At 39.9% G+C, this 24,403-nt stretch overlaps 2 protein-coding genes across 3 annotated transcripts; one reads left to right on the forward strand and one right to left on the reverse strand.

Moving 5' to 3' along the window:
- Nucleotides 1–83: 83 nt before the first annotated feature.
- On the forward strand, nucleotides 84–11,494 carry zhx3a (zinc fingers and homeoboxes 3a). 2 transcript variants are annotated; one of them, XR_013783068.1, is made up of 4 exons: nucleotides 115–315; nucleotides 6,112–9,227; nucleotides 9,311–9,403; nucleotides 9,753–10,454. XR_013783068.1 is itself a non-coding variant. In XM_079396731.1 (3 exons), the coding sequence occupies exons 2-3, from the start codon at nucleotides 6,274–6,276 to the stop codon at nucleotides 9,784–9,786; spliced, it is 2,988 nt and encodes a 995-aa protein (XP_079252857.1). In that variant the 5' UTR covers nucleotides 84–315; nucleotides 6,112–6,273; the 3' UTR covers nucleotides 9,787–11,494. The 2 variants fall into 2 exon arrangements, 1 of the variants encoding a protein (XP_079252857.1); XM_079396731.1 differs by lacking the exon at nucleotides 9,311–9,403 and having other exon boundaries at nucleotides 84–315; nucleotides 9,753–11,494.
- Nucleotides 11,431–24,225, reverse strand: LOC306857067 (DNA topoisomerase 1-like). The gene is made up of 21 exons (XM_079396732.1): nucleotides 24,021–24,225; nucleotides 23,594–23,618; nucleotides 19,428–19,524; nucleotides 19,072–19,186; nucleotides 18,861–18,907; nucleotides 18,164–18,253; nucleotides 17,900–17,975; nucleotides 17,714–17,811; nucleotides 17,415–17,530; nucleotides 16,906–17,027; nucleotides 16,697–16,819; nucleotides 16,395–16,582; nucleotides 16,172–16,316; nucleotides 15,273–15,416; nucleotides 14,839–15,024; nucleotides 13,887–13,955; nucleotides 13,644–13,758; nucleotides 13,426–13,553; nucleotides 13,210–13,304; nucleotides 12,942–13,091; nucleotides 11,431–12,854 (listed from the first exon to the last, which is right to left on the reverse strand). Exons 1-21 carry the CDS (start codon nucleotides 24,051–24,053, stop codon nucleotides 12,752–12,754), a joined length of 2,265 nt encoding a protein of 754 aa, XP_079252858.1. The 5' UTR covers nucleotides 24,054–24,225; the 3' UTR covers nucleotides 11,431–12,751.
- Nucleotides 24,226–24,403: the final 178 nt, after the last annotated feature.

Here is a 24,403-nt window from a genome sequence, read left to right on the forward strand (position 1 = left end):
GATCAGGATTTTGGGTTTGGGTGACGCGTTTTAATCACGTGCCCTTATTTGAGAGCGCCTGGCGTACATTTCTTTCCCTTCTCGCCACTCCAGCAGCGCCCATGTCAGCCGGGCACATAATCAGTGTGCCATAAAGCAGTAGATGCTCCTTATCGCGGTGACCCGACGGGTTCACGTTAGTTCACAGGGTTCATCTGAGGAGAGGTCTCGGCCCCTCCTGTTCCCCTGAGACCCGGAGCGGAGCGAAACCTAAATGTTATTTATTTCTGTATCAATAACGGATTTCCATTCGCAGTCACCAGAGGCGACGAAAAGGTAGGGAACTTTGACTTTTCAAAGAAGTGAAAGCGATTTATTTAGGTGACGCGAACAGTCTTCAAAAGTAGTTCTAGTAGAGAGAAGCGTGCCTTGTTATTCCACTCATATGCGGCGCGTGAAGTCGCCTCTATGTATAAAATGGCGACAGTAGATGGGAGTGCTTAGTTAAAAATTTTGGTAATAGCCAAAATATTGCGCCGCGCTCCACACTCAAACTCGCGAGAAACGTCTAGCCGGATGGAGGTTACTAGTGCCTCAATACGAAGCGAAAGGGTTAACTTACCAGTTTGTTACAGTTTGTTACTCAATGTTCTCGTCTGCTTCCAATTTAATTATTCGCACGCTACAACGTGCCTATGTGATGTTACTATAGTCTGTCCACTCCGGAGCGTCACGCGTTAGATTTCTACTTCAAACGGGGGGCAAAATGGGACCCGAGTCTCGGATTGATCGCCGGCGAGGAGCACGGAAATATTGGCGCATAGTCGATTTCCAAAAGTGATCTTTGCGATGACGAACCCGAACCTTTCGGGGGTGCCTGTGGTTTAAAACTGGTGCAGATCTCGACAAGCATGCGCTATCAACTGTTAATGGGAACAGAATGTACTCCAACTTGAATTTAACTCCAGATCACAAGCCTGGCTCTGATACCACACATTATAAATCATTATTTAGAATCACAGGGTGCTTCATCTCAACTCTCTGCCTCAAGCCTCTCTACAGTAAACATCACTTTCTGCTAAAGCACGCTACTTTTTAAAAGTTAGCAGGCAGAATGACATGGTAAAATTAGTTAGAAGGTTCAGGATGCATGCTTTCTGTAGGTCCTTTAGCATGCAGTGTGTTTCGGGTGATGGTCTGTCTGTTCTCTAGTGGGAATAGTGTTCTGGTCTGCAGTGTTGTAATAAGGCAAGGAAATAATGCTTTTCATCCTGAATTTGAGCAATTAGGACAGTAAATCCTTCAGAACGTGACCTTCCCAAAGTATTTGTGCCTACAGACTAAGGAAGATGCAATTTGTACATACATGCACAGTTTTTCCTTTATTATCGTGTCAGATTAGAACAGCGTGACAGCACAAAATGAAGGACTAAATGTTAAGTCGCTTGTGTGTGCACTTTATTGTATGTTGATTTCCAGTAAAAGCTGGCCGTTTATGTAATATTCCTTGAATTAAGAGAGGAGAATTGTCTGCCTAATGCCAACTGGATTTCTAAGCAGAATTATAATTGCGGAGGCTCTGTCTTCTATCCGTGCTATAAAAGCAGTCAAAATGATTAAATTATTTATAATGAAAAGCTCACTGTGCATGTAATAACAAAAATGCCCTTCTGTGATATCTCACATTACCTTATTACATTTGTAAATCTAAAGAGTGGATGAATATCATGGAGTAACAGACAGAAATGAGCTCCACAATAGGAGGATACCCCCAAAACCTCCCTGAATAGCCCGTATTAATCTTAAGTACTTTTCGAGACCAACTTTTGGCTTAACGGCGGAGTGTCGGCCATACAAGTATTTCAGCTGCTCCAGCTCGGTTTTGTATGGAAGGAGCCTGGCGTTCGCCGAGACCTGGCACTTGACTCAGTACAATTCATGGTGCTCCGCCATCTTTCTTTTTTGTAACTAATGAGTGTGTCGCACCGGTGATCAAACTCAGCACATCGCATTAATGATTATTTCTCCATTATTTGCAAAGTACGTTCTTTCTCATGCGAATTTCTAAATCTTTTCCGTGCTTTTAATGGGAGATTTTTGTGTCGCAAGACTGGCGAAGTAATTCTAAAAACGCAAATAGCGCCTTTTGTAAAATTCTGGGGTGAAAAAAAAAAAATCTGCCATGATTACAGAGCGGAAAAAGGGACGGATCCTCATTTGTTTCCAGTTTGTATATTGGCATAAACAAATAGCACAGTCAAATAAAATATTTGGAGTTTTGTCTCTTTTGGGTTGGAGGGCGGTGAAAAATGTCCCCCAAGTGTGCGTTTTTTGGTGAAGAATAGAGGATTTAGTCCCCTCTGTGTGTTGTGGGCAAGGAAAGGGAAAGGAGAGGGGTTGCTATGGCAATGTTAACACATGAGTGGCAGCGCAGACTGGCCTCCCAAGAGTCCGTGCAGCAGTCACCGAGGTAAGGGGGGCAAAGTGGGCACTTCTGATGGCACCCAGCTTTCTGTAGTACTCGCATAAGCTTCATTGACTGGATTTAAACATAAACACGGGCCGCCCAGGAATAGCTGATGATACAAACGCCTGTGTTGGTGGCATTTTGCTAATGAGTCACATCCTATAATGAAGGTGAACTGTAGGATGCCTCAGCGGTGCTTCGATCCCTACATAATTAATGTGGACGTGTTTGACGCCATCACTGATATAGCTCGCAAACAGCACCGTACAATGATGGCATGTAGTCACATGCCCATCTTACGTACTGGCATACACATTCAGGAAATATTTCAATGGCATGCAAGCATTGAGGGCACTGCATATGGTTTCTGGCTTAGTGTCATATTTCCCTCGTAAATGGGAGCGCCATTGTGTAAAATGAAGAAAAATGGATAAGACCATCTCATACGCTGACCTCCTTTTTTTCTTGTATTTATAGAAATATAATTATTATAGCATGTGTGCACTGACCTTTGTTATGGTTTCTTGGCATTTAACAAAAGTCTCATTCACGCAGCGCTTATGAAAGATGGTCATGTTAAAATTGACCGATATCCCTATAGGCTTAGTCATATCAGCCTCGTGTAATAAAACAGATCCAGTCTGAGAAATAAAAGAGGACGTCATGATCGTGTCTGGGAGCACTGTGTATTTTAGGCCATCATTTCAGTTATTTTTATTTTTTTATTTTATTTTTTTCCCTGAATGGTTTCCTCCTTTATTTAAAAGGCAGCTGGGACCAGTGGAAAAAATATATACACATGGACACCACATTGTTTTTACCCGAAATGTATTTATAGTCTAATGAAAGGGGAGCTCACGAAAATTCAGAGAAGTCTGAGAGATTTAATCTGCACACTTTATCTGGTGCCAATTTTTTCATTGAGTTTAAAGAGGGATGTTAGGATATATATATACATAGCAATGACTTTACTACATATGGTGGACACTCAGATTAAGTCAATGCAAGATATTTACATAATTGTTAAAGCGGAACAGGAGGAAAAATGTGAACCGCAGATGAACTTTAAAATGCTCCCGCACTGCCTGAAGTGTGGAGGAGTGCACCAAAAAAGAAGAGGATTTAGGAGGGTGTGGGAGTGTTTGTGTGTGCATATGATCAAATAAAAGAGAAGTGGGTACAATATGGCATAAGAATACAAACATACTCGCAGCTTCAAAAAATGTGACTGTTTATAACAATCTGTTTATTTTAGACCCCTTATCATGAAGAATTCTTCCTGAGCACATTTTGTTGCTGCGCAGAAAAACAGATTTTATTTCAGCGGCCTTATGAAAGATTTTCATGCTGAGAATCTATTGATATCTTTGCAGGCTTATTCAGCGTGGTCCCATGTAATAAAGGACGTCCAGTCTGGGATGCTTCGGCCTTTAATCAATAATGAGAGAGGATCTTTTATTATGTAAGGCCCGTATTGCCAGGCCTTTGGCCTCACACTGCATTTAATACTGTGCATCACTATCTCAATTGTTCAAGCAGAGCCAGCCTTATTAAATGTGTAACACGTAACATGATGTAATATTTTAGTTTCGAACTGCTCAAAGACGTAAATGTAGGTCAGCGTTGTTGTGCTAATTTTCAACCAAATCTACTGCATGCCTTGACTCCACAGGTTGCCGGGATAAAAAGGCCTCCGGTTTCTCTGCTAAAGCTACGAAAGTACTGAGGCACACAGTAGCAGGATAGACTGTTTTGTGTGAGACTGGTTCACCCCGGTGCTGAAACACGAGGCCTCTCTTTCTGAGTTCCCTTTTCAATAGCTCACTGTCTGGAAACCTCTTGTCCTGTGTCTAATTGCACGTCTCGGTTGCCAGATAAAGCATCCCATTCTTTGACGAGTGACCTGTTTTTTTATATAACATTTTTGAACCATCTCCTGCTTGTCCGGTGCTAATCAGGCTTGTGGTTCAAAGTTTGGGTGGTGGAGCGATATCTAGATATTAGCGTGTCTATTGTGGTTAACTAGCATTTTATGGTTTATATTAGACGTATCTGGAAAGCAGATTTTTGTTACCATCTGAGAGAATGGTAGGTGCCCTCATTCATTCAGACGCACTCCACAAGATTTTAACTCCGCTTGAACTCTTGAGCTTTGTAACAAAAATAAAACTCATGTATGTAAGACTTGCTGCACACATTTCAATTACAAATATAGCTTTTTTTCTATTCGGACCAAAGCTTTTATACATACACATTTATGAGCAATGTTAATATTATTAAGCAACTTATTGTATAGTTTCTACTCAGAGATGTCTGCCGCATTTTCAATAAAACCCTGATTCATGTTAGGGGTTAACATCCATTGATGAAATCTGAGTATCATGGACTAAGTAAGCAACATACAGTAAATGCCCATGTCTGGATGCAGGGAACCAGGATTACAGCATAAGATGCTGGTGACCTAGTTTTATTTTTATTTATTTATTTTTCTGGCAGGAAGGCAGCCGTCATGAGAAATAAAAGAGTCAGTTGCAAAAAAAGTATGTCATGGCCATGTCTGAGAGCACTGTGTATTTTAGGCAGTGTTTTTACTTCTGAATGGTTTTTTTCTTCTTTTTTTTTTTAAGACAGCTGTTGATACTAAAAAAATATATACACATGGACACCACATTGTTTTTATCCAAAATGTATTTGTAGTCTGATGAAAGAGAAGGTCAAGGAAATTTAGAGCTAAACACTAAACAGAATTCTTGGGTGGTTTAATTAGAATCTTTTGCAGATGCATAATGCATGGAAAAACAAGTATTAAATTACTAGATTTATACACCAGCTAGTATTTAGCTGAAATATTGAAACTGCTCTGACAAGATGAAATAATTGATGTGTTCTGCTATCAGCTTTTAAGATGGAGACAACACGTTCTTTCACAAATCTTTTGCTAGTGCCATTCTTTTTTTTAAAGGTTTACACGCATTAATTAATTTATCTTATATGTTATATTTCAAACGTGTAAAGTGGACTACATATGGTAGATCAAAAATTATTACAATATATTTACATATTTTTAAAAACAGAACAGGCGAAAAAATGTGAACCATGCATGAACTTTATCCTGAAATGCTCCCTTACTGACTGAAGTGTAGCGTGTGGAGAAGTGCTACAAAAAGAAAAAAATTTAGAAGGTGTGTGTGTGTATGTGTGTGTGAGAACATGTAGAAATCACAGAGGGGTTTGAAGCGCTATGTAGGAATATAAACAATCACATTTTTGGAAACAAACATTTTTGGAGTATATTTATAACAAGAAATTGTATCTTCGTATCTGTTTATTTTGGTCTCTTATAATGAAAACTTCTTACAAGCACATTCTGTTTGTTTTAGTTGCTCATAAAAAAAGAGATTTTATTTCAGCGCATCAGTACCACCAATGTTTCTGCTCTTAATAGTAACTGTATTTAGCTCTACTAGGAGAAGGTAAATAGAATTTTACTTTAATATTAGTGGTTTGATTATAATAATCATTGAACAGTGGTTGGTCAGGGCATTTCAAGAAACCGTCCCTCTTTTAGAAAGTTTTTTTAATGCATATCCCATGCTGACATTTTTAATTTTTTTTTTTTTGTATCACAGCGGTTTATATCAAAATGTCATGTTTTCTCTCCTTAGGTTCACTGGGAGTTGTTACTTCACTCCCTTTTACAATGGGAAGTCCTGATAGCTGAAAATTTCACCAGTTTCTGGTTCATCACGGCTGGCTGATGACACCTCAACTCCATACAATTCCAGTATTTGTTTCTAACTCTTCACTCATCTGCACAATCCTATACTATGGCCAGCAAGAGGAAATCCACCGTTCCCTGTATGATTCCATCAAAAAGCAAGCATATGCGGGAGGACATCATACTAGGATGCTTACCTGAGCTCCTGCCCACAATACCCGAAGACAGCATTCTTAGTATCTCTTCAAAAGATAAGGATACACAACGATTCCATGATCTCTCGAAAGCCGAACCGAAGACTTCATGCTGGGAAAGGGGAACATATAGCTGCCCTCTGTGCTGCTTTGAGTCCAGAGACTTGAACCTGTTTCTTCACCATATGGACAACTGTCACATGGACTTTCATGCTCAACCAAACTTCTACTGCCTGCCTTGCAAGGTTTCAGCTGTGAAGTTTGAAGGCCTCGCTTTACATAATGCAAAATCACATCCTGAACTCCATACACCACACAAGAGAGTATCCTTGCAGGTTACCAAACGAGATGGGGCTATCACAGTGGAGCAAACCCTGTTTACAGAAGAGGATTTAAGTGAGTCCGGAATATCCATTACCAAGACACCCATAATGAAAATGACCAAAGGGGGGCACAAAAAAATTGTCGTCTCCCATACTGTTGAGGTACACCGGGCTGAGCCTAGCAGTGACAAGCCCGCAACTGTAACCAATGGCACTTCAGTAAGGACCTTACCCCTAACAACATCACCACATATCATCGGTGGCATTAGTGCCTCTCCGGTCCATAAAATCCCCAACACGCTTGGGTTACCAGGGATGCATAAGCATGGTCCTTTGTGGAACTCTAATCCGTCATCGCCTGATTCAAACACTGATCTCCCAAAGGTCATGATCCCTCTAAGTAGCATCCCCACCTATGATCCAGCCATGGATTTAAGCAGTTTTCTTAAGACGTCTTTCGGTAAGTTCCCTTACCCTACCAAAGCAGAGCTCTGTTACTTGACGGTGGTCTCTGGCTTCCCAGAGGAGCAGATCAAGCTCTGGTTCACAGCCCAAAGGCTGAAGCAAGGGATCAGCTGGTCTCCTGAGGAGATCGAGGACACACGTAGAAAGATGTTCAACACTGTATTCCAAGCCACACCGAAAACGTCACGCAACCAGATGCATCACCCCATTTCCCAACACTGTGTTTCTGTCCAGTCCAACTCTCTGAGTTCTAACTATATACCACAGATACCAAAGGGAAGTGTAATGGGTTGGAAAGGAGGGGTCATAGTCAGCCAGCCTAGTGTGACCCAGGCCACATCCCTTAAGCAGCAGCCAGTGGTCCAAACACCGCAGGTAAATATCCATCATGCTGTCATCACTAAGGAAACTGGAAATGAATTATCTTGTTGGACAGGTGAGAACTGCAACGTTGAAAGCAGAGGAGGCAGCGTTAGCAATCATGGACACACTGGAAAAGGTCAGACTGGCTGCAGCTCGTCCATCAAGACTGGCATTAGCTGCTTGCCTGGTGTTCCCAAGAGTCAAAACAGCAGTTACAGTGAGGGCAGCATTGTGACTCTGACGAACATAGTCAGGAAAATTGACTGTCATATCAATGACAGGAACGCAAATTGCACCAGCAAATTTAACATCAGTCCAACTTCCATTTATGGTCAACAGAGGGCATCCAGTAATGCGAAAGAAAACAGCAACAGCAGCTTTGCCACCACCAGCAAATATAACAACGGAAGCACTCATAAAAGCACCAGCCACAGTACTATTTGCACTAAAAGGGAGGGAAACATCTTAGACCACACCAGCAAAAGCAACGCTGACACTAGTATCATTTGTAGCAGCAGCAACATACAAGCTGCAGAATTTATACCACCCCTTACCCATAGCCTGGTCCCACAGCCTGGAAGTCTCATGGATCCATCCCTTGGAAAGGGCAAGGTATTACCTGAGCAACCAGTGACTTTGAAGCAAAGCTTTATCCATAACTCATTCCCAGAACAAAAGCAGTTTCTTGCACCCCAAGGTCAACTATACCACGTACGTACTTTTACAGACTCCCAGTCTGCTGTGGGGGGATCATTTAGCAACATGCCCCAGAGTTCCCTTCAGTCTAACCCTACAGCAAGTTCCTGTCTTCAGGTGGAAACAAGTCAACACTCCTCTCCATCCCTTTCTGCTCCTCAGGAGAAACATTCTCCAAAAACCCTACTGGGAGCACCTCAGGTCCAGTCCACAGACTTTACTGCTGTCCACTACAAGGAACATGACCCCAAGCATTTACCTGCCTTAGACAAAGACTGTAAGCAATCACATTTTGATAGAGAAAGATTGCACAGAAACATAGTGCAAAAAGAAAACGAAGGAAGGGTTTCTGAACAGCACAGCGGAATTACAAATACGTTTTACAAGACTGACAAGAACGAGCATAGCAACCTAATTAACACACTACATACCTTTACAAATGATAACACTAACAAGGCTAAACAAGGCATGCCACTATTACGACAATACATACAGGAAGTGGACCAATGGGAAAGCAACAGTGACTACCATGAAGAGCCGAATGTGAGCCCTGTGAAGATAAATGTAATAGCGTTGAACAAAGAAGAGAGTTTGTACAAGACCAACAGCAAGCAGCTAATCAGTAAGCCGTTGGAGAACTTGATCAATGATGGTGGTTCCAGCCATAAAAACCAGTCTTCAGAATGGCATGAAAGCTACCAGCATGTACCGGTGGAGGTGGAGGCTGAGGAACATATATCTGATATAGGTAACACTGAACCACATCAACCAGATAACCTTGTGGGGCTTGAAACAGAGCAAGTCGAACACGATCTACACCCGGAGCGGAAAATTATTTTTCAGAGTCTAGACTCTGAAACTCCTATGCTTCCGATAAAGAAAAAATCAAAGGAGGCTGCGATGGAATTAGACAAACCAACTACAGGAGAACAAGACTACTGGGAGATAAAAGATGAGGAGCATCAGCAACCAATGGGCAACCAGAGTTTGAGGGGGCATCAAGCGCAAGACAGTCAATCAAGGTAATGGCTGCAGACCATTGATGGACCATTGATCAGGTTATTTGAGAAAAATAAAACCAGCTAATTTTAAGCGTCTTCCCAAGAGACGCATTGTAGTTCTTCTAGAAACTGACTTGTTGAGTCTTCAACTGCTGTCTACTACTCTTGGCTTGTCACATCACATAACAGTGTTCAAGGTAATCAAAGTAGTGCAAATTTTAAAATTAGTTTAATTGGAAAACATGAATTAAATTATGTGCATATTAACAACATTTGGCCTTTTGATCAACTTATTTTTGATACAGTATTTTGAATTAGTCACTGCCACACGCACATGATTATGTGCTTTATTTAAAAGGCTATTTTTGGTGTTAGTGAAGGCAGAGCTAATGAATTATAGATTTACTCAAAGTGTATCTTAACGTGAATAAATGATGAAAATTGTGTGTAGCAAAGTGCCGGACTCTCAGATCTCTTGTGGAGTTCATGGTGTGATGCTGTTCGTTGTGTTTGCGCTGGTCTTACACATATTTTTCTCCCCAACAGGGACTGTCTGAGAGGAGAGCTTCTGAAAGTTTAAGAACTTCACTCCGCGAGGCGAAGAGGCCGAGGATCCCATATTCATCCTGAACATTACATTTCTTGTTTTCTTTCAATATGACAGCCGATGAGATTGTAACACATTTGTGATGGTCAGTGGACTTGAGTTTTCGGAAGGTGGCCCAATCCAGAGAATAGCCACTACAAATGTAGGTCTGATTTGATTTAGGTAAATTCTGTGTAGAAAACTATGATGTATATGCTTGAAACTGCACTATTGAGGGTGTACTGGACGTTAGGAATGTCAGTTAGATATTGTGATACTTTGTAATATGTCAGATAATCAGCACTTCTGCAATGCCTTGGGTTTTACGATAGTCGTTGGGATATTCCAACCCGTTTTCCCTTCATGTCCAAATCAAATAAGTTCTCCATGGCTTATTTTTTCACACAACAGAGCAGTTAGCGACAAATCATGCACTATAACTCGCTTTAGTGGTGTCTGTCTGCACACACAACAGATTGGCCAGACATTGCCTTAAACGTCACCTTTCTATTTCTATGACTGGCTGCACAAACAAGCTTTTCAGCAACTGTGTTCGTGTGTGTATAAATTGGGGATTTGAAATCCCAACAGAACTGCTGCTATATCTTCGGAGGTGTTTTTTTTAAATAAGCATTAACAAGACTATTATATGTGAAAAGCTTAAAAAAAAACAAAAAAGAAAAAAAAAGAAATGTTAATTTATGGTGGAGAAAGTTTAAAACAGTGTGCTTACAATCCGAGGGGTATTACAGTTCTCACAGACAGTCAGATCAAGTGCTCTGCTAACTGGATATTCCCTGTGTTTGAGTTGGGCTACGATATATAAATATATATAGTATATACACACACACATTATTCATCATTTATATGCTGCTAAGTTCAGACCATCCAAAGTGAATAACAGGTGCTTTTCATCCCTTATTATTTGCATTTGTATCCAATGTGGTTTCTCTTTTAAAAGTTAACACATAAAGATACTATCTGGACTTACAGTATTACCTTCCCATCAGTTCCCATTGTGCAGGTCTGTCTGAAAGAACACAGTGCACTGGAGTGTTATCCTTTCTACACATTACAAATCTTTTGGTAATAAATGGAGAATGTCAAATTTAAAAACTGGCGTCTTGAATACATTTCATGCCATTGAAAGACAACTTGGCAGAGGCCAATTCTAAAGAAATGCCCAAGAGCAGATGCACATTTGCTTGGATTTACGTTAATTGTAGCTAAAACGATGCATATGCAAACGGACAACATAGGCACGTAAATAAAGAGGGCACAGGAGAAGAAAACCATCTTGGGGGAATAAATGATTAGAATACCTTCCTGAACGCAAGAGTCACAGAGGTCCTGGGTGCACTTTTCAAAAGGAATGAAACGTTGCCTAAGACTACAGCTTGGCTAATACATCATACAGGCAATACTTCCAAGACAAACAGGCAGGGTCTTTTTACGCTCCCCCTCTGAGTACTTCCTGAGGCCTGTTCTCAAAGCAAGACTCGGTGCTCGTTTCACATGGTTCTGGGAACACAGGAAGTTCTTCATCCCATTCTAAGTGTAACGCATCTTAAAGCATCAAGTTTTTGCAAAATCTCATCCGTCGTGGCATGTGGAAGGCGAAATAAAACAATTGGATTTGGCTTCAAAAACAACATACAGGTTAAGTTGTAGGGTTTTATTTTTAAATAACCTACAATTGAGCAAAATAAGAAAAAAAACAAAAAAAAAAACAACACATGATCAGAGGTTATGGCATGAGCTCGATAAGTTGGAAAAGGTTACATGGCTGCCACTAACAACAATTCTTTCCAGACTGGAGTGGAAAAAAACAAAATGAAGATTGTTAAAGTCCATGTTAAAATAAGTCTATCCTTAAATCTTGATACAAAAAAAATAAAACTGCTTCAAAATCATAACACAGACTTTGTTTTTGGCAATGTTGATTTCCCTCACATACCCTTCAGAAATAAAAACCCTTTTGCCATACCCTGAAATAATACATCCTAATAGTGATATTTTCAAGTAACAGATACAGGAGTTTCTTTTTATTTAATCTTATGGAAACAGTCATTAAGTTAAATCCAGATGGAGACTCAAAGCCATGAAGACACAATCTGTAGGATACTGGAGACAAAAAGGGGGCACAAAAAGAAGAAAAAGAATTTGGTTCACATTTACACTGGAAACAAAACCCTGATATATATGCTGTAACAAAAGAAATTCACATTCTGCATGTTTAAGGAAATATAGTTGAAGCTGTAGTCCCCTGCAGCTCATCCAAGCATCCTACTTTGTGGTCTGGACATAGTTTACACAAGAACTCCAGTTTAAAAGTGAACAGTTCATGTAACACTCACTCATACACACAGCTTTTCGTGGTCATATTTCCCATAAAATATCACACCTGGTGTATTCTTCTCCTAAAAAGGCGCATGGGTGTACTTTAAGCAATTCTTTGATTTTTTTTTAATCTTCTATTAAAATATAGAATTCATTATTAATACAGGAGGGCTAAAAATACAGCAAAACTAAAAATGAAACGATCCACAAAGCAAATTGTAGTTGAATACAGTAGCTGTAGGACCATGTAAGTTCATAGCTTTCAGACATCCTCGGGCCTCTTTGTCCAGAGATGGGAGGGGAATGAGACCGTAAAAGTGTTCAAAAGGTCAAGCCACTGATTCTCCAGTTCCTGGCTTAAAGACCATGCAACCTCACGCACAGGCCGTCCATACTTCATTCTTAAAAGACCGACCCAATAAAACCTACAAGATTACAGGTCACAGCCCAAAAAAAATTAAAATCAGTCACCCAAATCATGACATTCAGGCCTCCTCGACACTATGCTTGCTTCACATCTTTTCCCTTGCCAGGTTCATAACCTGCTGGAAATCACTTAGACTAAAAGTATCTATTAAAAAAAAAGGGGGGGGGGGAGAAGTAAAACTGCAAAGAGGACTTAAAATTCATAGTCTTTCTCAGCCATGTCGATAGCCCAGGCAAATTTATCACGCTGAGTTTTGTTGTAGATCTTCTCTATCGGGACGCAAAACTTCTTGCACCTGGAGGAGGAAAGAATAAAAAGGAATAAGACGCCAAAAACAGACAAGGGGCATCTCACTGCACAACATATGAAAGCGCCTTCTCACCAGGCTACTGAGATACGTGGGTCCAGGTAGTTGAGCTTGGAGGTACCCAGGGCGATCTGCTTGTTCTCCTCCCGGTCAGTGGCCTGTACCTCCAGCTTCATCAGCTGCTCCTCAATCTTCTGCACAGCTTTCTTCTTGGACTCCACAGCCCTGGTTTGCCAAAACAACCAACATTAAAGCAGCATACAATCACATACGAACGCACAATGAGCGTCTAAGGGGCCAAATTCAGTTGGGCGCTCCTTCAAGCAAATATTTTGACACTCACTTCTTGGATTTCTCATCTCTGCGTACTTTGGCATCAACCTTGGCATTCTTCATTTCTCTTCTAGCATCGACAAGCTGTTCCTTCTTTGCATCAATCTGGTTTTAATGAACAAGTGAATGCATGAAAGGCAAACATTTAGATGGTCCAACAGACCCTGCACTAACAAAAAAATACCAGCATAAAGACAACGAGGACAAGATCACAAACGTCTCATACCTTTGTCTGAAGATTTAGCATGGACTTCTCAAACGTCTTGGGTGGTGCCCTCTGGTGGTTACACAAGATGGCCACTGCTCGGTTAGCACGATTGTAGGAAAGGATCTTCGCAGGAACATTGTCTTCAGCTGAACAAATACACTTAGGGTCACATACTGTACATATCACGAGGAGGTCTGTTAACTCTATCCTCTTTACATACGGTGAACGATACTTACAGGTTGTGCGTTCATTCAGCTGCTGCTGTAGTGTGATGGAGGCGTTGTAAGTACGGAACACTTTAGCCGTAAGTCCATCCATCAGCTCCTGAAGATGCTTGTTCAAAATTGAGGTCTGCAATAGAGGGGTCATTTTACATTCATGCTACATATGCCGTCTTAATTCAAGGCATTCAGCTTAAGTTTTTTTTTTTTTTAGTATTCCAAGCAATAAATAACAGACTGGTGAAAGCCATGGTTTACATTGAGACGGTCGAAGAGGTCATCCTCCGGCTCCTTGTCCTCCATGAACAGCTGAAGATTTTTGAAAACCTGTAACATTTTAAATAGGATTTTACACAAAAGGCAGAACCGACACATCTGTGCTAATCAATAGCACTCAGATGAAGAATTTTCATTTGTACACCAGTAATTTGAAAACCACATTTGTTTTATACAGTGTCTTTCACAAACCCAAGGACATTTACAATGTGTAACAACAAAAGACTATAACTAAAAAAAATAAAACCGCAAAATCTGGCATGAATCGATGACTGTAGAGAAGCAACAAACTGAGCAAAGACAAGCCAATGAATTTGAGTTTTGAAAATATGGGAACACGAAACTTCACGTGGCATCTACTACCCATGTAGCACAATCAAATCTTAGTTACAGTTAATAACTTGGCAACAAAGGTCCTGACTGCATACAACAACATAAATCAATTCTATTGAATATTGTGGTGCTAGACCGTGACAAGTTTTAAAAACTGTAAATAGGACTTGATTACATGCAATTAATAACCTGTGAGGTTGCTGAAGAAATTTTTGGTGTAAGGACATGAGCTGCTGAGTTTCGGATATATTAGCTCTGTTCCAAAACCTAATGAGACGCCTCAGGCAGCATCCTAACTGAAAAGGAAACTCATAAGTGACTGATTTGGAACGCTCCATTTCAGCAATCTGTGCAACACACAAGAGCGTTGCGGACCTCTGCGTAAGCTTTTCAATATTGAATTAAGTATTTATAAATCCACATTTAGTTTTCCTTGTCCACCATCTTGGGGAAACTCAACTTTTTGCAATAACTTACAAGATTTACCTAATCTGAAAAATACATGCGATACTGCCTTATAATTCAACTAAAATGAGCCTTCAGAGGTGCGCTTATGAGGCCTTAAGACATCGTCTCTGTAGGGAGAAACACTACAACTTACCCTCTTCTCTACGGGGACTTTGTTGTAGTATCTAATGGAGTCTTTACCAAGGAAGTCGAACTCCACCACATACTCCTGGCCTTCCATCTCTTGATGGAGAGTTAGATGTTCCACTCTAAGTGAGCAGCAGCCCACTGTGTCAGCCGTCTCTCCTTCCTCCTTTTCATTACCTGCTCTCAGAGCAAGCTACACCAGAGAAAAATGGAGATGCATAACACCGTTCTGCATTTCAACTTCTGCTTTAGCTCAAAAAGATACTATAAACACAGTAAATGTACGCCCATTGAATAAAAAAAAAAGGTAAGGAAGATTTTAACTGAACCAAATGCTTCAAGTGCTTTTAAAGAGTAATTCTGAATTAACTTATTCATCACCAGCTTTCAGGGTCATGCATTTGACACGAAGGATGTTACATTGATCCAAGCAATGCAAACCTTGTCAATGAAGTAAAGAGCAACAGCGCGCTGTCTGATCCTCATCTCTTTTGATTTCCAGTCCTCACGGTATTGCGCACGGATCCGATCCACACATTTTTTCAACCGACGGGCCGTTTCATATTTCTGCCAATCCTTCTCTCCCTGCAAGAAACATGGGATACAGCAATATTAAAATTATGGCCAAAACCAATAATTTTCATGTTATGGCAAAAACTGCAATGGCTAATATCTATGCTACAGTCTATGAAGATTTACTGTTTAAACTGACTTTACAAAAGGCAGAATTGGTACCAATGTACAATACAGTTAAAAATTTGGTGTCAGCACGATTTTAAAGATAAAAAAAACTAGTATTTTATTCAGCAAGGATGCATTAAATAGCATCAGATTTTTACAAAAGATTTTGATCTATTCAACAACAGAAAATCCTAAAATATTTTTTTTTTTTAAATAATCGGTCCCATTTTATATTAAGTGGCCTTAACTACTATGTACTTACATGAAACAAATAAGTACAATGCACTTATTGTGTTCATTGTATTGCAAAACACTTTTGCAGCTATTGAGGTGGAATACGGATAAGGTTAGGTGGTATGTGTAGGTTATAAGGTGTAAGGGATGGGTCAGTGTAATTATAAATGTAATTACATAAACTAATTACAGATGCAATTACAAGCAGATTTTTTTTAAATACAAGTACAGTGCAAAAGCATGCATGTACACAAGTGGATTGTATTAAATTAAATAACTTGATACAAAGTAAGTACATAGCAGTTCAGGCCACTTAATATAAAGTGGGACGAAAGAAGAGGAAATACAATCCTTGGCTAAATCAGTGCTTAGAAAACCCAAATTCCATTTCAATAGCATGCCTACAACAGTGTGCAAATTTTTACCTTGATTCTTGAACTGGGGTTCAACATGATGTATTTGATAGAGCCTTGGATATTCTCAGTCCAGGACACCAGCCACGTCACCTTGTTATCATGACGTACCTCCTTCCACTTTGTCCCAGGTGGTGGTTTAGGATGCTTCGAGTCCCTACAATGAGAAGCACATGATTATAAACCGGTTTTCCACCAAACGGGCTGATGTTGGACTGTGATGAGCACTCCTTACTTGCTGCAGTTAATAATAATGTCCTCAGGACGGATACGACGCTTCAGCATGCCCATTTTCGGATGGTCCCCTCTTCCACGGAACAAGCCTGGAGGCTCAATACGGAAGTTAGCAATGCGCTCTTTGTGATTGTCCATGATACAGAAGCCATACTCCTGCAGCATGCGCTCATTCTCCTCTTTAATTTTCTTGAGGGGGGGGGGAAGAGATATAAGTGAGTGTTATAGTTAATGTATTAAAAAAAATAAATGTTTTTTTTAAATGATAAAAAGTAATTTTGGTATTGAGAGGTTGAATCGTACCTGTTTCTCTTCTTTAGTCATGGCCTTCCTGGCTTCAGATTGAGCTTTGAAATATTCACTCATTTCAGAAAAGTCACACTTGTTCAGATCGGAGAGTTTGGATTTCTCTTCAGACGTCATTTCCTAAAGTGACAAGATAGCGCAAGATTACTAAAAGTCACTAGAAATAATTTAAATTATTTTGAAAGATGACACATTGGCAACATTACCTTCCTCCAATCTTTGAAGAAGTTTTTTTGAAAAATATCCTTAGTGGTGTACTCATGGTCCAACATTTTGGCAAAGAAGGTGGCCACTTCCTCTGCACCAGGGCTGAGTTTCATGTGTTTTCCTGGTGACGGATCATAAAATATCATAAAAGCAGTTTGAGAACAGCAGCAAAAGAACAGAATCAATCTTTTTATCAGGACTCTTCAAAGTTATAAAAGCCTTAACATCTGAATGTAGTAAAGCCAGTTATAGAGGATAAAGGCCAACATCCAGAATAAAGAACTCTGAGTTTGGTTGGAAAAATCTACATTGTCTTTAACAGACTAATGGAACAAAACAGACAAGGCATGTGTGTTCCACATAACAGAGGTGTTTAAAACATCTGAAGTTTACACAAGCCAACACCTGCTTCTCCGACAGTTTTGATGGCAGTCCAATCAGAGCAACCCTTGAATAGGATGATCTACCAACCTTGTGAACTGCCACTGAATCATTAAAAAGGACGTACCGTCATAATAGAACTTGACATTGCTGGGAAGAGGCTCATATGGTGGCGCAAATACAGGCCCTTTGTGTTCCAAAAACTTCCATTTCATGCCATCTGTGTACCTCTCTTCCTCCCACCTAATTGGTATGAAATAGCACAGAGATGGAAGGATGTAAACCAACATCCCAACACAAGCAACCAAAACGGCTCTGCAAAGCGTCGGAACAAGGACATTTGTGATCTGCACCATATCCCCGAATAAAACAGAAGACGAGTCGTCAGCCTACAATTGCTTGACCATCAGAGGATGTGAGACTAACCATTTCCACTTATCTTCTGGCTCTTTTTTTGATTTTCTCTTGCCATCTGTGGCAGCTTCTCCTTTCTTGTCTTTTGTCTTCTTTTTGGGCTTAATGTCCTATGGCAAATAAAAAGTTTCACATTAGTTATGTTTAAAGACGATTCTTGTAAAATATAACCTGGATAGATAAGCTTCATCCACTAACCTCTTCATCCTGTTTCCGTTTCTTTGCCTTCTTTTCGCTTTCCTCGGTTTTAATTTTTTTGGGCTTGAACTCGGCACTGAAGAAAACAAAAACATTAAGATGTCTGGCATTTTCACATCCTTCAGTTACCATATAACCGGTTCTATTTGCTCTAATGCTTCACTTTTTAAACAAAGGTTAGCGAATCAATCTGCTTTCGTGACTAAAGAAGATTCTTACGTCACATGCGAGTTTAAGATGGCCTGCAAATGCAATGTCTCTTACTTGTCATCATCACGCTCTCTCTTCAGAGACTTCTCATGTTTAAGAGAGTGGTAGAAGTCATCATTCTCAGGTTCAGACTTGATGAAAGGGCTGCGTGAAGGAAAAGACAAACATTATTAATTTTCTTGCTCATCTGATCAAAACGGAGAATCCCTTTAAATTGTCTCAAGATAAATTCATGCTTCTAATTATGTGATTACAACCATGCAGTTGATCTTAAAGAGATCATATCAGGAAATGAAATTTTCCTTGATCTTTTGAGATAAACAATTCACTGTAGAATGAAAACATACTGTAACTCTCAGAACTCAAATTCCCGCAGTACAAAACAAGCAACTATTGAAAGAAGTTGGACTGATGACTTCAGAAACCCAAAGCATTAACATCTGAGCCCAATTTACATAATCACACCTATTTGGTGTTTAGAGGAAATATAGATATCATTATTCCAAACAACAGAAGATTAAGAGTAAAAAGGTGTAGGAAGTTCACTAATATTGTGGGGTATGTAGCAACTAAATGTATGATTCTAATTTGGGTTGCTGATTTTTCTACATATTACCCCCCCCCCCCCAATCATTTCACAAACAGTCATGTAATTTTTTTTTATATATAAATGACAAATAAATAATAAACACATCAGAACTACTCATGGCATTATAGTTGCATCATTCACCGTCACATTTAGGGTTCTTACCTTTCAAATCCATTCTCTTTCTCTCTTTTGGGCTTGCCATCGAAAGACTTTTGAGGAAGGAAATTAAACAAACACAAAATCACATACACACAACAGAAAGAGGTCAGTAACAGAACTCAATACGGTGTGAATCACAAAACTCTATAGATAAAACTTAGATAAACTTAGATAAAACTGTTGCAATGTGAAAGTAACAGAGGACTCTGCCCACCCTTTCCTCCTTTTTCTTCTCTTTGTGTTTGTCCTTCTGCTTGTCTGAGGATCCATCTTTGAGCTTCAGCCTCTCTTTATCTCTGTGCTTTTTATCCGAGGAGTCCCTGTGTTCACTGCCAAAATGCAATAAAACATGCCGTGATCTAATTGCCACAATGGTCTGGTCCATCAACAAAATCAGCTCCAAATAGATGATAGTGTTTACAAAGGAAGTTGCCGTAAAGCCAACATTCCTTCCTGTGGTCTGAACACCGAAGGCCACGCCCTGCTTATCAAACACACCCCATAAAGAGCAAACTGGGCTATAAAACGCCTATATATCTACCGTAGGAGTGAATAATAGTGACGTCATACCTGTTGCTGTACTTTGATTTCTCACGTTCTTTGTCTTTCTTATGGTCCTTATGTTTGTGTTCTTTGTCCTTGTATTTATCTTTGTGTTTGTGAGAATCTGCCAACAAAGAAATTGAAGATTAAGTAGCACATTCAAAAGGCACACCTGGCAACAAAAGTATGTCCCTGGAACAGGAAAGAAACTAACTTCAAAAGCACAACTAACTGGGGGTTAGAAAGTATACAAAATGAAGTCAAACTGACCTCCACATTGAAATTGTTTTACTGCTAAGGTATTCACAAAAACTAGGCAAAGAATAAGACAGTAGTTCATCTGGAAACAATATGGCGGCGACACCTGGATGAGAAATCCATTTCAGAGTGACCTGCACAAGCTTGCCAAACGCTCAAGACCATTTACAGACAACTGGTTTGAAATCAGTATGGCATGACACATTTCGAGTTGTCCTCGCCCGACCTACTGCAGACACATTAGTCACACCTTGTAGATTTTGGCACTTCACCTCTTGACGTGAAGTGTCCAGTTTTCACTCTCAGCTATGTATGGCGTTTATAGAGGCCCCATTCTTTGCAGACTGTTTACTCTGACAGAACTATTGCTTTAGGAAATGTGTAGGTTGGTAGGCCGGATTGGGTTACAAGAGGGCCAGGCATATTCTACTGACACTGTAGCGGACAGTGAGAAAGCTGGAGGTGTTTTGTAACAGGCCTCCCAAAAGGGGAAAGCAAAATGATCTCTCATTCTGTCACAAGGACCAAAAGAACGAACGGGAATTGTACGAGGCTTCAGAATCCAAACCAACTCAAATGTCATCCTTTAAGAGCACAGATAAACAATGAACCTCGTGTTACAGTAGAATGCATTGAAGCATTAAGAGGGACAGGAGTGCTTGGTTAGGACATGAAATCAAATCCTTTATCTTCCACAGTACGCATGAGCGCATCACCAAACGCGACAAACCTTTCCCTACCTCTAGATATGCATCCTTACCTGAACTCCTGTACAGGCATACATTCGTCAATATGCATGGGGCTACCTTTTAGGCTTCATTTAAAAAAAAATAAATCCTCACTATGGTCCAGCCATTCACCATGTTCATTTTGCCCTTCAGCAAAACACATGCACATCTGGGACTGTGGAGAACTTATTTGTGAACCGTTCCCTCTAGTGGACAAGTTCATTGTCAGCAGAAATGTTACATGCTGGAGCTTCATAACAAAAAGCAAACCCAAAATAATGAAGTCTGAGTCTGTATAACTGAAATAAGCCTTTCGACTAAAAAGAACATACTGAGGTAAGCAAACAAAAGAAAAGCTTCATGTACTAAAATTAATTCCAAACAATTATATTTCAAAGTACATGCTAACCTTACACAAAAACAGTCTCTGCATAATTTTGAAGACTGCTAGCCCAACACTCATTCGGTCATCTCTAATTTAAAAAAAATGCCATTATGATCACATTTCTATTACATAGTTTCTGGTAGAGGTCTGTGTGGGACTGTTTTTTTAAGTCCCGCTCCCGCGAGGTTATATCCCGCACCAGGGATATATTCACTCTTTGTTCACCTGCTGTCCGCTTTGAATAATGTTCTTCCAAACCCGACCGTCCCCGCTAAATTTAGATCTCGTTTCCAGAATCACACATTTAAATTTCTTCTACTGAAAGAAAGCGAGATAAGGGCTAACAAATAAAAGTGTAGTCTGCACAAAATTGTATGTGTTATTCATCTTGTCAAGAGCCTTTTATTAACAGCAAAATGTTAAACGACATTCGTGTCCAACACAGCAGGAAAAAAAGTGTCACAGAAAATAAATGTACAAAAATTGTATTCCTTATTTTTATTCGTCAGGATACAATTCATTTAGCCTTTACAACACAATACGAACAATTGTTGCAGAGGAAAAAAAAAAAAAAAAAAAAAAAAAAAAAAAAAAGAAAATAAGTAGGTTGTACAAAAATGGCCAATTATAATTTTATTCGTCTTGTCAAAATACTAAATTTGTTTAACATCTTGCTGTAAACACAGTAGCCTAAGAAAAGTGTCGCAGAACAAAAATAAATTTGATCGGTCATTTAACATTATAAGAAAAATATAAACAAAACAGTTGAAAATTCTTCAAGGACAGCGCATCCACACTTTGCTCCATCTTTATTCTGCTCCGTCACTCATCCACAACCTGCCTGTTCTGTCTGCGGGCCGTGTATTCACCACAGGTACAGCCTGCTCTGAGCATCGTTATGCACATGCTGCGCACAGATCTCGCAAATAAAACGAAGCACTGGTTCATGCGTGCAGCACGTGCATAACAGTCGAGTGCAGGCTCTACTGGTGTTTGAATAAAGCCCAGATATGCAGTTCTGAAAGGACGTCGGGAACGGGATATTGTTAGACCGCCCGCTCCCGTTCAAATTGCACCAGCGTTACCGACCGCTGCTGCGTTTTATTTGGGAATTTAATCCCACATCGCAAGAAATCTGGTCGGGTCCCGCGGGACAGCCGCGGGAATGCAGACCTCTAGTTTCTGGTACACATTATCCATGCAAATGTGGTAAAGCATGAGAAGACCATGCAGAATGTGCAAAGAAGCAATTTTACACAAACCATGTCTTTGTTTATTAAATACATTGTCTAAATGTATGTGTCAAGCCTGAGCATGGGTTTACATTTGTTTATGTTCCAAACCCTGTTAAGCACTTGGTGGACGTTCAGTGGAAGGGCATGGTGTAAACATGCAGCTAGTGCCATGGGTTAAGCATCCTAGCTGCTCTTATGAAGGGAAGCAAAAATGACTACCTGAAGCTTCATGCCCATTCAAAGTAAGGATGGTGTGGATTTTAAATGTAACAAAGCTAATTTATGAGATGACCGACATAATTACTGTAGTTAAAAAAATAAAAATAAAAAAGTGCCCAAAACATCGTGACAAATCATTTAGCCTACCTCGCTGAAGGAAAAATAAATAAATTACAGCAAATGGAAAATGCATGATAACTGCCGGTTATGTTCAGCTGCAGTTTTGCTTAGTTTAAAAAAATACATAAATTATTATACTACTATAATTACATTGAATTCAAATATAAAGTGTCAGAAATACCAATAATGCCCTATAAAAGTCAAGTGCATAACATCCCTGTCTTATCACCTAAGTGTTTGTGTCAGAAATGTTAATAAAATAATTTACGGAGTTAACATTTATTTACTAACCGTTTACAACAGGCAACAAAATAATGCATTGCATAAAACAAAAAGAAACGTGTCTGGGGCTGTGGGATTGCTTGCCATGGCATCTTAAAAGTTTTGCTAAAACTGTACAAAAATGGGGAATAACCTCACTGATCTTTTGGAGGTTTTAAAACCAAAACTACAGTTATTGTAAAAGCAATGTTATTTTGCAATACCATTAACATGGTTGACCATGTTTTAAACCTACATGACCAAACTGATCTCACCAATGACACTTGTGTGAAATCAGGTATAGGTCTAATGAAATCCCACAGCACAGGCTCATTTAAGTTTATTAAGCCTTCTTGTAATTATTCATCTTGGCAGATTATATTACAGCACAGATCATAAGAAAAGAGGAGTTTTAAAGATGCTAGATTCCTAGATAACTGCAGTTACTGATTTGATTAGAAAACGTGCATTTTTCAGCACATCTCATCGAATAAAGGTGTTTTTGAGGTTGAGGGTTTATTTTCGTGAAGTGGATCCGGAACAGGTCACGCACGTTTCTCAATCCTTCGCCTCCATAATCACGTCGATGTGCATTTAACGTTCACTACACTCAGACCGCTAGACAGAGAAAAAGAAAATGGCGCAGAGACTAAGTCCTCAACCCCCAAACCCTCACTTTCACAAGCCTCGTTAGACCGCTTTTCAAACTCCACAAACGATCAAGCTACACTAACTGACTAATAATCTCTTTCTCTTTCAAAATCGCCATTTTTTGTCGATTTTAAAGCAATGTAAATACGACTTTTGAGGCCTCAATGTGAACAATAGACGCTTGTCAGTGAGCGAGAGGGGACTTAGTCTCTGGGACGCCATTTCTGTTCTTAAAACTAACTGGTCGTCAAGCAAGCTCCTGAGCGATCACGTTAGATGTGTAAAACGTGCATTTGGATTTAATCATAATGTGGTGATTAGACAAGTCCCACTCACCATTATGCCTGGATCCCGAGTCGATCTGCGGAAAAACAGTGGTGTATAAGTTAATGTTAAATCGTGCCGTGTCAATAGGCTGCTAACTTTCAACTTGATGCTAGTCGGAGGGTTAGCGCTCAAGCTAACAAGCCTGTTCATAAAACAGCGTTTAAATACCACCGCTGCGGAGGACAGGGGACTATATAAAGTTTTAATTCCCAAAATAACGTATTTATTAGGAAACGTTAATGGAAGAAAAGCGCCAATGGGCAGCAAGGGCTGAAAATATACAATTATTACATCCAAAGCCGACTTCTAGTGCCTGTTAGCTTAGCAAGCTGGGGAAACTGCCGCTGCGGATGGAATTTAAACAGCCGAGCTAGTGACTACAAACCATCAAGAAAGAAAAAAAATAACTGACAACGTTAAATCACAAACACTTTACCTGGGAATCGTTGTGGGAATGGTCCCCACTCATTTCTATGGGTCTTATTTTTAAAATAACACAGTTAAAAGCCTGTTAAAGTAAAATGCCGGCGAGGAGCTGTAGGCAGAATGAAGAAAGATACAGTTGTGTAACAGACCAAGCCCGAAATTCAAAGCACTGCGCATGTCAGACGCGTTTAAAAGGATAAAAAGGCGTTTTTCCTGCCCTGGCTCCGCCCACACCGCGTGCCCGCACAGCTCCGCTCTGTGACGTCAGGCCTAATTTACTATGGGGGTTAAAGCCACGTGGTACCAGTGAAGAGAGGAAGATTAATATTATCATGATCAATAATAATTAAAAATGATAAAAATACATTTTTAACATTTTACTTTATAAACAAA

This window comes from Barbus barbus (assembly GCF_936440315.1).
Source record: "Barbus barbus genome assembly, chromosome: 37".
NCBI lineage: Eukaryota > Metazoa > Chordata > Actinopteri > Cypriniformes > Cyprinidae > Barbus > Barbus barbus.